Genomic DNA, 15,563 nt, shown 5'->3' with positions numbered 1-15,563 from the left:
CAGACGAACTTTATATTGTTTGTTTTTTGTGAAAAATGACTTTGGATGACTGCAAGGTAACGTTTGGTGGTTGGCCGGATGCTTACAAGCAATGGAAAGAGGTGCCTCTCAATCCCCAAACAAACCTATGGCCCAGCTTCAGCAGGAAATCCCTACATGTTTTAAGTATGCGTGCATGTGTGTGTATCATATCCTTGATCCTTTAAGTTGTCCTCTCTGGAAAGCAGGAAGTTTCCCCCCCCAAAAGTTCCATTAAGTGCAGCCAAATCCAGCCAACTGCATACGGATGCTGCAGCAAAGAGCCGAGCTTGTATGCGCTGCTTTGTGGAGGGACTAAAAATTAAATATGTGACAACCCGATAATTGAAGAAAGCGTAATGTTCCCATTATGTTTTAAAGTAGTAAGAGAGTCACATCTATATTTTTAAACAGCCATCTGGAACATCCTCTCTCTTAAAGCCTCATGTCACAAACTAGATTTTCTTAAACCTGAAAACAAAGCTAAGTGGAGGTTTGGAAGTCTGCTTTCCTCCCAGATCACATGAATTTAAGTATCGAGAAAGGTTACGCGTTTTTTCCCACTGATGCCAAAAAATTAATTACCTAACCCACAAATTTCATCACTTTCCAACATCTCATTTTGTACTATAGATTAATATGTAGTACATCAATATGAGTAAATAAATCTCACACGTCTGGGATTTTCCTGTGACGCCGTGTGAAGTCGCCAAAGTTTCAAAAATGTAAAATCCCGGTTTTCAGAACTTCAGCTCATTAGCTAGTTAAGAGGTCTAATATCCACTGGTGAGAAAAGGACACTCATCATAGCCTTACATCTGCTGTTTGCCCATTATGATGATCAGCTCATGTTCCTGTCTATTAAGGTGGGGTTAAGTGAATGAGGCCCCAGTAACACGGGCCTAGAGACCGCTCCGCAACCATCCGGGAACGATTGGCAGCAACCTCTTTGTGAACGCTTTGGTTGAGGTGGATTGCTGTGTTTGCACGGACATGCTGATTTACTGCCAACTATTCAAAGTAACACTTTACTGATGTTTAGGATTCGCTGAACTCTTAGAAGATGCACAGTTTCAGTAATTTACATGTAGTTTTGTATGTTCATGAGTCTCAGCTGGATCTAATCCACTAAATGTGTGCACTGACAGGCCGAGGAGGCAGAGTCGCAGCTCACGGTGGCACGTTGTCGTCATTCATTGTGAAGAACATCGCATTAGATAAAACGGACGACAGTAACCCGCGAGAGGCCATCCTGCGTCATGCCAAGGAAGCATCAGAGAACCCTTATTGGATTGCTCCAGCATACACAGAGTAAGAGAAAAATGCATGAATAATTCACACACTGTGTCCATGTGATGGTTCCCGTCCTGCTCACCCACCCACCCTCTCTCATTATCAGACAGTGTAAGATGAGTGTGTCTGCTTTTTAGTACTGCGAGGTGTCACATAGGTAGGTTTCTTCTTACCGGTGTGACACATAAATGTTTAAAAAGCTGTACTGTTTCACGCACTCGAAACTGCAGAGCAGAGAGCAACAGACAGTTTTAGATCACTATCAGGATCCGACAGCTATGTAAGCGTGGAACAAATCTGAGCCAAATCAAACAGTCTGTCTTTCAGACTGCAGGCAAACAAGCTCGAGTTAAATTTAGTATCCTTGTGATACACAGTGTAGTAGGTAAATCAGATGAAGTACGTTAGCCTGGCTGCTCACACAGTGGGCTACTTTTCACCGTTACAGCTCTCTGGGGGTTTAAACATTCAGTTAATGCTTAGAGGTGTTGCAAGCAGCTATAGATTTTTTGTTGCAATTATGCATGTTTATTTGAAAGGTGCAAAAACAAGCACTCAGAGTGAAGAGCTTTTGCATTAAAATACACAACAACAAAGAAAAAAATGACTCAATAGTATGCACACACCATAGCTCAGTGTAACTTAAAGCACATTGTTTAAAACAAAATGGGAATAATCAGAAATCTGACAGCATTTAATGGAATTATGTCTCATAAATCTGATGTTTGTTTTAGGAGAAAATCTACCTGGTCCCAACATCACCAGACATTCGTGTGTATTTTTTAAATCTGATGATCACCTTCAAATAAACTTTTATTTTCATTCTTGTCAGAGTGTTCTTTGGTCTAAGAATTTTAGATTATTCTCTGAGGTAAACTGCAAAAACCCTCCAACTGTGTGTATTTATCTTCACACACCTGCGTAGTTTGGATGCTACTTAATAAAGCTGCCGTGTTGGCCGTGATAAACTTGTCTTAGGGTAGCACAACGACATGCCAGTGCCTTTTTTTATGGCGGTCTGCGAAGATAGTTGTACATTTTGTGCATGAATGTTTCAGTTTTTTGGACATTTTTTGCACGACTTTACCTTCATTTCTTAGAACACCGAAGAAATTTTACTAAAAAGTCACAAAGGCTGACGTTCCAGGTACTCAACGAGCCAAAGTCGTCACAGGAGGGTTTTTTTGTTTTTTTGTTTTTTATTTTTAACTCACGTGCGCTGACACGATCAGTTAGTCATTTATCATAATCATAAACTTGCAGAGACTCTGGCCAACAGATCACAGGAGTGACAGTTGCTAAATAGACTCATTCAAGTCATTCAAAACATTTCAGGTTAGTTTAATGTTTTGGTGTTGAAAATTTTTTAATCTGGAAAGTTTCAGTTTACGGCCTAAATTTCAGTAAGCCATGTTTATTCTATATAGAATAAAACTTTACTCCAGTGCACTAGAAATGTAACTTTCTCCATTACTTCTCATTTGCTCTGCTGATTTTCTTTGTTCGTACGTTTCATTGTTTTGCTCTGAAGACTTTTAAAGAAGCAGGTAAATCATTCCTCTTTGTTAATCCCTTTAGGACCCAGCCAGAGCCCGTGTTTGCAGAGGAATCAGAGGATGAGGAGCCCGACCAGGAGCCAGAATGGAAGAAACGCAAAATCTGAGAGACTTCAGTGTCAGTTCATTTTATACAGGACAGCTGACACGGTGGGCAATTAGTCGCAAGACAGAATTATTGTTGAGTACTCAGCAAAGGAGCATCAATTATGTTCCTAAATTGTACAGTATCTGTCCCCCTGACAACGCTGTGAAGCCTTTATGTGTATATATGTGCACTCTTCTGTGTTAAGGGGAAACCCATAAATCAGAAAGGATTTTATCATAAATATCATTTTCTTTAGGCTTATGGTCCTCTCACTGCAATTCATAAACTTCATAAACAGTGGAAAAACTTGGCTTTTTACGTCTGTTTAGATTGTATGTACTTTATTTTCATCGCTCCCATTGTCCTCTCACCCCACATCTCCAGCGTTTGCTAATGCCTCGTAAATCGGCTCCAGATTTTGCGGTCTAGAGCTGTTTGTCATTACGAAGAACAGTTTGCCACTTTGTACAAAGTAAATTACTAAGAAGTACAAAAAAAAATCCATCCAAATTTACTTTGAGACGTTTTAAAGGCTTTAATGTTTCTACAGATGTACTTTTTTGGTGGGTTGCGACAAAACTTTATCAAATCATCTGTTTATTTTAATTAAATTTTTTTTTTACACCCACCTAACGCCTTAATAAAAGACTTGCATCCAAATGTCAAATTGTATATTTTATCCAAAGTGAAATGGTTTTAAGAGCTGATTAAAGGGAGATCTTTGCCAGATACCTTTTCTGTGCGGCTGTGGATGTAAAATACACAGCACACAGTCTTATGCTTTAAAATCAAAAAAACCCCAAACATGTTTTGCCTTGTTTCTTACAAATAACATAATTGCAAGTACAGCAATGTTTATTATGTAAACCATCGTTATGTTGAAAAGGTAAATTTCAGCAGTATCCAACCACATGTTAAACGCAGTATATGGAAGTTTACTCGGTATGCATCCCACGTACACATTTCATTTCCAGCGCTGAGCTGAGTCTTTCTCAAACAGCTGTTCTCAAGCTGAATGATGAACTTCCACAGTCGGATTCCTTAATTTCATTGTTTTTCACAGAGGTCCTGTTTCCCTGTGCATTCATACCTTTTTCTTTTCTTTAGCAATCCTTTGATTGACCTGGGTAGTGTCTAAAATCCTTCAACTGACAGAGAAAAACCACAACATACAGAGTTAATGAAAGCCACGTTTGTGTTCTGTGTACTGTGCATCTCTCTGGAATGCATCGCCTGCCTACAACGCACTGGCTCTCAAATGTATCTAGTTTGTAACAAGATTAGCCTGCATAATGACAAACAGGAGCCCCGCAATACGTGACCTGTCCACGGTGTGCCCCGCCTCGCAACCTATGGCAGCTGGGACAGACTTAAGCCCCGACCTCTAAGACCCTGAATTGGATAATAAAATGAATGAGTGAATGTCAAAAACTGTAAACTAATACTACACCTTTTTTTAAAATCCAGATCTGGCTTTTGGTTCATCTTTTTACCAAGTGGCTTAGAAAGGGCTATATATGTAGAGCAATGTGTCCTAACTAAAATTATAAGAAGACAAATAAAATGTCTCTGTGTCCTGGCAAGCATCCTGTGGCCATGAAATGAAACTGAAGAACCAGAAGAAGAAACATGGATGGACTGAAACAGTGAGTGATGTATTTAAAAGCATCTAGAGAGGATACTGGCTTCGTGGGAAGAGGCTGACGTCAAGCTCTTCAGTAGCAGAGTCCTCAGTCAGCAGCGGGAGGTGGGGAGTGATTGCAGTTTGATTCAAGTGGGACGGTTGATCAGTCCGTCACTGTGTGAAAAAGCGTCTGGCACGCGAAAAGGAGAAGCTCTGTGTAGGCCTAAAGGTAGAACCTTTTATAGGCCTATAAAAGACTAAGCTCACTCTCAAATTCAAACATTTTTTTTTAATTACAGTACCATTAGTGAATATCTGGGGGGATGAATCTCTATTTATATTCCTGGTCAATGCAAATATTTCACAGATCTCGTTTTCATTTGAGCATCTTTCTGCTCAAGCAATGAGACTGAAGACAACCTCTTTTCTGCACTTAGAGGTAAAGAGGTGACCTTCAGGTTTGTTAAACAGCAACTAACCAGTTGTCCATTTAGGTTCACAGTAACCAGGCCGAACAAAGGGATTAGAAGGTGCCATCAGGTATACATTGCGTGCACTCCTTGCGTCTGTGTCATGACTCACTATCTGTACCTCTGCCACCTTCTCATCGCCATTTACATATCTTCTCTGCACAGTGGAAACAGACTCGAGGAGCTTGATATACAGTCGGTGGCACTTTTCTGCTGGCTTTTGTTTACTGTACGACTCCCGGGCTCCCGTTCAAGAATTCAGAGCAGAAGGGGGATGCCACACTGCGGAGGCCATCTCTCAAACCATCCTCGCATTTCTCCCCATTTAACCCAAATTTTTCACCCTCAATTTTGCTTGATGCCTGTGTAAACATTACCCTGCAAATTAGAACCATCTGGCACCGGTGGATCATTGTCGTACATGGCACAATACCAGGAGACATTTTCATTTAATAGAAACAAGTTTAATTCTGTAAAAAGTTATAAAATGAATATTGTACAAAAATAAAGTTTGCCCAGAGCTTTGGTTCTGTAACACACAACAAGTGAGACGACATGACAGTTTGTTTTTTCTTTTCCACAGAGGTGATAGCGGAGTGATAACAAATGTAGTCCTTTTCTTCTAAAATTAACACTGAGGATTCCTTCGCATCTTTACACTTTTGCATCAAAACCGGGGTACTAATCACCGATGAGACGAGTGCTGCAGTTCACACTCTTTAATGTATGGTGTGGAAGAGTAGCGAGGTGCTCTGGAGGCTTCTGGGAAGCCTCCACATTCCCATCTGGGAAGGCTTATGCACGAATCAGTTGTTAAAGGGGAAGATGATCCAACTGATGAGGTATGCTGTGATAAAAGCTAGACTTTTTTTCCCTGTCTGTGTAGTATTTGGCCTAAATTCAGCTTGATGCATTGGATTTGTTCTGTGTGGGGGGATTACACAGTAAAGCTGGCCTGCTTGCTGATGGGTGGGCACAGATACCTTGGTCCCTAATCCGTGTTAACATCAAGACCTACTCGAGGGCTCTCTTTGTTCCACTTAAAACTACCCCCTTAACAGGGCACACAAACGCGCTTTTTAAAGAGTCTCCTTTCCATAATGTATATTTCTTCCTAAACTTTGGGGACAGGTGGCTGGACGGGTACACCGAAAAGCCCACTGAGCCTACCAATCATTTACTCAGTAATTCCAAAACATACTCCTTTGTTGAGTCCTTTGAGATATTCATATCAGTTGTGTGATGACATCCACTACAGCAGCTAGATCTTCCTTAAACTGCCTTTGCCGGTGGGGATATTTGGTTAAGACTCATGTTAGAGGATCACTTTCAAATCCCCTTTGAGGATAAAAAAAAATAAAAGACCTGTCTGTCACAGCTCAGACAGAAACACGGCCAGCCCCGTGAACTTTAAGCCTACTGGGACGGTTATCGCTGCAAAGCCTTTTGCTCAGATTTGGTGCGAGGCCAGGGCGAGGTTTCAGGTAACGCGTGCTGACAGGCAGAAATAGCAGCTTCTGTACTGTGTGACTCAAAGGATGGATCGTCAAAGGCACCTGCAGATCCTCGCGAGACCACACCGCTCTCGTGTCGACTGCAGATTGAAATTAAAAGTCATTATGGCTTATGGCTGGAGTGACGCCGAGTCTGTCCTGGATTGTTGATTTTAAAAAAACAACACACACACACTTTATAAACAAACAGCAGCAAAGAATTATTTGCTTCCGCGTAAACATAGTGTTCTTAAAGGATGCTTTGAATGGGAGGCTGTACCCGGGTGACGTTTTCTCCCTGTCTTAGTGTGGTCACATTAGCGATAACGAGGTGAACTACTCAAAATGCAACAACAGATCAGCTCTATTTAAAAAAAAGAAATCTTCTATTGGTCCCCTCCTCTGCTTCTCTATCTTTCCTTAACGGCTAACAATGATCATTTGGATCTGCTTGAGAAAGCCTGGAATCTAAGTGACATAAATAAGCTTTGGGATCGTGGGAGTGTTTTAACAGGTCTGAGTCAGCTTGCATGGTTTTACTTGAGAAAATGCTCTACTTTGGCATTATCCAGGACAAACAAAGCTTTAAATAAATTAAAAAAAAGACACTTTTTTTAATAAAATGGATTGAAATAAATAACAATAAGTTAATTCCATCTTAATAAATATACCTCTGACACACGTATATACTATATGTATGCATATAGGTTGGGTTTTATGTAGATGTGTTGCACAAAAAAAGAAGAAAAAAAGTCTTTGCTTAACTCCGATGGGGTTCCTTGGCTCTGAATGTAAATGCCAACATCCAGGCTGGAAGTGTTTCGATTGCAACTGAAGCTCGTCAAATCTCTGGATTCATCTACAGTCTAAAGAGCCAGCTGTGGAAAAAACAAAACAACTGATGTTTCTTCTACTCTCACCCTTTTTAGATAGCACAGTTGGCAAATCTGAAAGTGTAACAGTATTTAATCTTCTGCAAACTGGTGCACACCTGATACATTTTGTTTTGCACGTGTTTGAACAGTCGAGTATGGGATAAACGCACAGTTTCCTTTCAAGCGGCTGTTCCAGTGTCTTTCAGGCGGTCTCAGTACGCCTACCTGCTCCTCCTCTGATGACTACTGACAAAAACAACAACAACAAAAAGGAGACAAACACTCCCAATTTGACCTTGTGTACACATGTCCCTCTCCAGCGTGAGCTTGTAAAGGATATCCTTAGTCTGCTACGTGCCGCTCATGTGACTTCTTTAAACACACCCACACTTCCGTGCAGAATGCTTCTTCAGCGTGTGATACACCACATTGTCGTCCAGAAAAGACAGGTCGTCGTCAAACGCGATCGGCCGGCAGCAGGTGCGAGAGGGTGTATCCTTGTCCAGCTTTTTGTTGTGCGTGAGGTTGTTCAGGATCTTGTCGTAGTTGGTCTCTGCCTCAATACAGGGGCCGCTACAGTACCGGAAGATCAGCTCCTCTTTAGTCTGGTAGCCCAGCCCCAAATCCGTCACATTGAGGTGGACTTCCTTTAGCAAGCACCCCCGCGTCTGCACAGATATACTCTCTTTCTCCTTCCCTTTCTCACCTCGTCCTCTTTTGCCATTTCTACTCCCCCCTCGGCCCCTATTACGCCTCCTGTCACCGTGTCCTCTCCCCTCCTCTCTCGCGCCTCCTGTGTTTGCCGCTCCTCTCTTTCTCTGCTCCTTCTTTCCCCTGGAACCGCCGCTGGTTTCCGAAGATCTCCGCAGTCTGCCAATGGTAGCCTCAATAAAATCCATTACGTCATCAAACTGATCTGGATAGGGACCTCCAATGTCATCTGGAAGAAACAGAAGGGAGAGATCTGCTTATAAAGCTGCTTTTATAAAGCTCATATCCAGGCTCCCGCTGACACTAAACAGTTTTCTGACATGTCAGCTCTACGATCATCAACTATATTGTAATTAATAATTTACTGTTTTGAAAGACTGCATGAGCAGATAAGATAAAATTTGATAGATCGTTGTGGGAATAGGAACACATCAACCACAGTGATAGTACATGACATTTAAAACATTGCACAACTAACAAAAAGACACACACACACAGACATGCGCACATTTACTGTAAGTAAGACATTATCTTACTTACAATCTCATCATTTTAGAATGAGACAGTCCAATCCAAACTTTGCCTGCTGGCACCTCCAAAAAGGTGCTTGCCAAGAAACTGTTCAGGCATTAGTCCTAAATAGTAGACATATGAAAATAGTATCTCTATTGTCATCTAACTATGTGCAGGAAGCACAATATTCGAATTTTCAGATGTGAAAAAATAACACTATCCGAATGTAGACTGTTTTTTTAGACAATGCACAGAAATACTGGCATATGTGCTGCTCAGACGCTCAAGAAGAAGTCTTGAGTGGAGGAATGCAGAGCAGTCCAGTCCAGAGCAGCTCAGACGTAGGTTTACAGGTGCCCTGTTTTAACCTCTTCCATGATGGCTGCTGTGTGATGAGTTGGAAGCTGAAGGTCAGAGGTTGTTGTCAATTTCATTTTCAGTTCTTTTTCAGTCAGAGATGGGAGGAAAAAAATATAGGCATGCAAGGGCAGACTTGACCTCGGATAAATAATGCGGTTACCCCGCTGCCATGCAACCCTGAGTCGTTAAAGGTTAACTCTACAGCTTAAGTTAATCCAGCAGGCTTTCACACAGGAACCGACTGTATTGATACAGTAGGCACAGGCCAATTACACCACCTAGAGAGATGCATTTAAATCTCGGACGGATGTAATTTTAGAACGCCTAGACTTCAAAGGCCGAATAAGAGGAAATCATATGCTTTGACTCATTCAGATGAGGCAGATTGCAGTCTGCTCAAAACTGAAAACATGCACCAGCACAGCTCTCTGCCATCTGCTGCGAGGAGTGATGAGGACTGACTGAAAGGCTTGGATGCTGCACTGTTACATGTTGATTCTATTACAGAGTAACGTCTCTCCTGGTTGAGTGCCTGCAGCTCCAGAAACAGTGAAGTGTGCATAAAGATAATGAAGACATATTGCTCTCAAATGAAGAGCTCAAGTCAGCGTGGGTGTGTCACCAAGAGGTCAGGCCGGCGGCGTGTGATGTCTGGCAGGTAGTGTGGTGTATAACAGCCTTTAAACTGCAGTATCTCCTATCGCTCCTCTTTTACCTATTTGTCTGGCAGAGCGCAGGCCATCTGATCTGCCTGAGCTTCAGAGCCTGTTGAGCCACAAATCTAATATATCAGGTGAGCTAGGGCCAATCTGTTTAGACACACCTACCCTTTGATTTAGACAAACCCCAGCATCTCAGATGACAGGCAGGGTGGCTACAGTTTACACCTGCTAATCGACTAGACTAGCAGCAACAAATGGGGGGATTCGCTGTGCAAACCTTGCCGGAGTTTTACAGAGTTAACAGTTAAGAAGTTTGCTTTTTAAAAATCACTGAACACAACAATAAGATCAGATCTAACCGCTGATTTTCTGGTGTCTGCAGCTTCTAGAACTTAAATGAAAAAGAAACAAGCTTTTTATCTTTACAAACCAAAAAGACCCATTCCCTCTTTGGATCTCGATTGTTGCTTACAGTATCTGAGCATAGTTAATGTACTTGGGTTGCACAGCAGATCAGTGATGTAACCCCGGCCCAAACAAAATATGAGGTGGCAGGACAAACTCTTGTCCAAATGTTCCATTCCTTATCTAGTTCTTGGCCGTGTTTCACGTCTGCGTGAAGATGTTACAGTGTCACGTTGATCCAAACAAAATAAATTCCTGCCCACTGTCACTGTTAAAATGAGCATAAACACAGAACTCTCAGTCGGTGCTTCAAACTTTCCGGTGTTGTCTGTCGAAAATCCTCATGACCTGGCCCCTGTTCTCTAAACCACACCATAATTTCTGAGCTTTGGCAGATGGGTAAAGGTTACGGGTCTCTAAACCGCAGAGAGGCAGAGGTGAATATAAACAAAGGGAGAAGGGGGTAGTGTTGAGAATGACCCCATGTTTGGGACTGGAGCTGTTCACACTCTTATTCTTCCTGCTGGATTGTTTTGACATCCGTATGATGCAACCCAAAGTGCCAATAAAACGCAAATTAAGATCTTCCGTCTGATAACTTGCCTGTCTGACAGCCTTATCAATATGGGACTCTCCACTGTGGGCTCAGCATATTGCCTCGCTTATCACTGCGTGTGCTGTTTCCCAAGTGTAATTAGTCAAGGAAGACCAACATTACATATGCATCAAATCAACAGGGTAATATGCCTGGATTATATAATGGTTAATTGCATATTATTACATTGACATTGCTTTGGACAAACAGTACATCTCTTATGTGACACCCATACAGCCTAATTACAAATTCAAGACAGACTACACATCTTACAAAAACATACTTACACTGATTCTCCTTTGAGATCTCCTGCAGTCGGTGGTCTTCACGCTCAAACAATGGCGCTTCGTCCTCCAAAGAAGGCAAGGGCACAGAATCACTATAGCTGCTGGGGAAATAAGTCCTCTTGGCTGGCTGAGTGTTTTGGTAGAGAGGCCTTGTAGCAACAGAGCTCAGGAGCAACAAACACATGGCCAAAACATCCCATAACTTCATCTTAGACTCAGTTCCTATGAAGAAAGCTGCAAACAAAACAAAACAAGATAATATTTTATTTTAAATCAAAACAAACTGATGGGTATAAAAATGGGCAGAGTGAATATGAGCCTCCTCTAGTTTGTAATGAAGTCAGCAAAGTGTCTGAAACACTACTGTTGTGGCCAGACCTACCCTGACTCATTCTTTATTAATAACTGTGTCATCATGTCAAGCAGCTTTGATCCTCAGTTTTTTTTTCTGTGCATGTGCCGTGAACGTGAATATCAGAGTGAAGCTGCCAGAAAATGTTGATTCACATTTTTTAAAACAAAATAAATGAGCATATTGTGCCGTAAAGGAGCAAGAATCCACAAAAGACCACAAATGAAAGCTAAAAATAACAATGCAGGAATGCGCAAATCTGTGCGTAAAAGTACTGTTTTAAATGCGTGATTAAATAGAAAGCTACTGATGGCAGACTGGTTGTATTTATTCACGCTGCGTTAAAATCAGCCAAGCTCTTACTACTTGTGAGAGACTGGGAGGGTGCGCCTCACAGGAAAAAAAAATGCGCTGCTTAAAGCACGCATCGAAGCATTTTGGCAACGATTGCCTAAATAGTAGTGTGAGTTGGCCAGATGGCGAACCCCAAAGCTTACGTGACTCTGTCTAATGGCATGTTGAGTCTGCAGCAAAACTAAACAGTTATGCATAGATAAATACTGGCTCAGACATACAATACAAAAGTTCTACTGTCTTTATACGTGTGAAAGTCCCGTCGTTCACAGTCACTATTTGTTTTTTATCTAAATGCGCACAGACAATCCGAAACTATAGGCAGTATTTGGTGTGACACTCTGAAATGAGAAAATAAAAAACAGACTTACTTACCTTAAATATGGCCCATGCAGACCTGAAACTAGCTCGGCTTTTAGTGGTAAAAATCCAAACAGAAAACGCCACTCATTTGATGTTCCCAGCTGATTCCGCTGCGTGAATCATTTCAACAACCCCAGCACGAAAATTTCCTTCAAGCGAGTTCAATTTCAGTTTGTGTCCAAGCGGGAGAAAAAAGGCTGCAGTAACGCACCAGCTATGTTTTTCATATTCGGACTCAGCACACCGACCATCCACGCGCCTTTTCACACTTCAGAGTCCAAAGGTAGGTGCTGAACAGAGCGGACCAAGTGCCACTGCGCCTTGGGGGTACAGTTGCTGCCGCTGATTAATTGGATGCTACGTTTCCACGTTGGAAATCCGAGAGAGGGCCACCATCTCCAACTGAAAGGAGTCCAATGAAGACATCAGTGTCTCCAGCACACGAGCACGGCGCTAAAAAGTGCGCAATATGTTTGCCAGAGTGCCCGATCGTGTAGTCCGACTTTTGATATAACAGTCAAGAACCTCTCATATCCAGAAACTGCGTTAAAATGTCACAATCGCCAACATTTTATACAAATCTCGTCAATGTAAACAAGAAGCCCGGCGATATTTATTCTCCATATTCTCCAGGTCAGCTGGTGTCTATGAACCTCGAAGGGTGTCCACACGCATTTTCTTCATATTGGACTGAGGCACGACAGATGTTTGCGCATAACAACGCGCCGGGCGCAGAGAGCAGTTTGGAGAGATTTATAGTTAAGTGCGCTCTGACGTTTGGGGGCAGTTGGTGTCCGCCCCTCTTTTATAGATCCCTGCAAGAGCAAACAGTGGTCCACATATCTCTCCAAACCACCCCTGGAGCCGTGTTTGGAGGAGCGCGGTTTTCAGATGTCTTGGGGATTATGTCACACATCCTGATGTCCCCGGGTTAGATTTCAGTAAGCGGAATGCGATTTAGAGATGTTCTGTTGCGATCCATGTTTCTAACCTGATCTCCTCACTCTGTGCGCCTCGGCGTCAAGTTCCGTCTCACGGCTACAGCACGTCTCAAATGTGAGGTTACTATCTCACTTGTTATTTACTAGAACGAAATTGTAAATACCAGCAGACACTTAGCTCATGCACATATTCGCAATTTCTCGAACTTCAAAACTTGTTACACAGAAATTACATTCACAGGTTAACAAATTGGAGCATTTTGTCATTCAATACGCGGTTTTATATCCAGGTGAGCTCAGGCCAACACCACGCAGACCACAAAGAAAGGACGCTGCACTATTTAAGATATGGCACCCGAGAAAGCCTTTCCATCTCCTCTCATGATTTACAAGCTTCACTTGCCTTTTATCTAACGCAAAACTGAATTCCACCAGTAACCCAGCCCTTCAAGAATTAAAGTAATTTTGTGTTCGTGCGCCAGGAGAGACCCGCTCCAAATGCAGCTAGACACACTTCCAAGAAGCGCTCTGGTTTTAATTTAACACGTGAAATGCTGCTAATGGCTGTTCAACAAAGGGAAGAAAATCTAGCGCTGTCACTTCGAATCCACGCTGACCTGTCTGCTTCTCAGAGGTATTAAGGCTCATATTTGTTTGCTCCTGGTCTGAAACTTCTTGTTGATACATGCTTTCATTCAAGCATTTCTGTGCGCCCTGCCCAATTCTAAAGTGTCTGTATGGTACTGAGCCAAGTCTTCATTGTATGGATTCCTCTCTGTCATGTTCTCGCATGGTTTCATTGTATTAAATGACAGCCGTGAACGGTTCATTTGTCATCATACAATCTTCTCAATTCACATGTTATTTTTGTTTACAGTTTTATAGTGAGTCATATTGGAGCTCTTAATTATTTTATACAAGGGCAAGTCTCTCACGTGTGGTTCTTTAATGTTTTAATGTTACGATCTCTTCAAAAATGGCGTTGTTCTGCGTAAAGGAACACATGGGCCACAAATGAAGAAATTCCAAACATAGTTTAAGACTCCATATTTAAGCTTTATATGCTGGCTGATGCTTATGTTCACATTTGACAATGTAACACAATCACACAAATCTGCTCATCTGTGAAATAAAACTGAATAACATTTTTTTAAGGTCAATGGAAAAATCAGACTGTCAAAAAAATGCCACTGTGATGTTTTCCTGCCTAATTGTTCACACTGATCAAAACAGGAACAAGCAGGTGTAGAAAATGAATGAGAGACAGTCGGTGCTTATGTAAACAGGCTCAAATGTACAGATGTAATGTGAACTTGCTTTGAGCAGATTACAATAAAAGACTGAGTCACCTAAAAGCGGAGCCACTTGCTAGACATGCACGTTCAGTTTAGGGAAGGAAGTTGGGGGAAAAAAACAATTACACTACATATTATCTCATATTTGTTATAAAAGCAATTACTGAATAACATATGATTATTAGATTAATTACATGTTTTGATCTTTTTTTTATTTATCTACCACACCCTTACAAATGGCTACTACACTGCCTACAACTACTACAACTACTACTACATGCATGTACAGGGTCCACTTGTACCTTAAAAATTGAGTTGGTCATCCATCCATCCATCCATCCATCCATCCATCCATCCTCTTAACCACTTATCCAATTAAGGGTTGGAGTGGGGGATGCTGGAGCCTATCCCAGCTGTCACAGGTAGTTGGTGTACAGCCTCGACAGGTTGCCAGTCTATCGCAGGGCTAGCACATTAGAGGCGATACACACAGAGTCACCAGTTATCCTAACATGCATGTCTTTGGATTGTGGGAGCAAGCCGAAGTACCCGGAGATACCCCATTCAAGCACAGGGAGAACATGCAAACTCCACACAGTGGGTGGCTGCATGGCCGGCGTCATGGTGCATGGTTAGCACTTGCCCCTCACAGCAGGAAGGTCACAGGCAGCAGAGAATCTTTCTTTGTGAAGTTCGCATTGCATGGAAAAATTATTCAACTGCATTTTTTTTGAGTTGAAACTGACAGAGCAGATTATTCAACCTCTGTGTATAATTTTTATGAGCAATTATTAAGTCCATATTTAATCATTAGATTCGGTCAGTTACGTATGCCTAAAAGGGTTAGAGAGAGAGAGATAGGTCAGGACGACAAAGTCTACTGTCCACAAGCAAAAATATAATATAATAAGATATAATAAGATATAATACCCATCTGTTTGATTACTGGTCAAACAGAACAAGAAATGGTGCAGATGTCATCACATGTAACGGGAAACTGAGATGGAGATTTTATACTGTACACCAAATGATTTATCAACATTGTGTCAGCTAGAAAATATATTTCAACAACATTAAAAATGCTCACTTAGGACATTAAAACCACCAGCTTACAGTCATCATTAAATTAAGTACATTCTCATTTCTAATGTTTCTATATCAGTAGGAAGTACGACACATGCCGTGTAACATCATGTCATTATTTATTTAACAGCAATCAAGCCAAAATGCACAAGCACTGTGTGAAAAATTAAGTAGACCTTTACTACTTCCATAGGAGTGAGGAGGGCAAGTGTCAAGTGTCATCCA

At 41.7% G+C, this 15,563-nt stretch overlaps 2 protein-coding genes across 2 annotated transcripts in view; one reads left to right on the top strand and one right to left on the bottom strand.

Annotated features, from left to right (window-relative positions):
* wdr70 (WD repeat domain 70) overlaps positions 1–3,615 on the top strand; it is a 43,257-nt gene extending 39,642 nt beyond the window's left edge. The window contains exons 17-18 of the mRNA XM_082539687.1: positions 1,167–1,329; positions 2,890–3,615. Of these exons, the coding sequence (XP_082395813.1) occupies positions 1,167–1,329; positions 2,890–2,974 (248 nt within the window). The 3' untranslated portion in view covers positions 2,975–3,615. The remainder of the gene's footprint in view (positions 1–1,166; positions 1,330–2,889) is intronic.
* Positions 3,616–3,710: 95 nt separating this feature from the next.
* On the bottom strand, positions 3,711–12,936 carry gdnfa (glial cell derived neurotrophic factor a). Its single transcript, XM_082539693.1, has 3 exons — positions 12,032–12,936; positions 10,951–11,184; positions 3,711–8,357 (listed from the first exon to the last, which is right to left on the bottom strand). Exons 2-3 carry the CDS (start codon positions 11,156–11,158, stop codon positions 7,792–7,794), a joined length of 774 nt encoding a protein of 257 aa, XP_082395819.1. The 5' UTR covers positions 11,159–11,184; positions 12,032–12,936; the 3' UTR covers positions 3,711–7,791.
* Positions 12,937–15,563: the final 2,627 nt, after the last annotated feature.

The sequence above is a fragment of the Aulonocara stuartgranti genome (assembly GCF_965226115.1).
Source record: "Aulonocara stuartgranti genome assembly, chromosome: 7".
NCBI classification, from domain to species: domain Eukaryota; kingdom Metazoa; phylum Chordata; class Actinopteri; order Cichliformes; family Cichlidae; genus Aulonocara; species Aulonocara stuartgranti.
The sequence above is the reverse complement of the archived record's forward strand: the minus strand, read 5'-3'. Positions and strand labels throughout refer to the sequence as shown.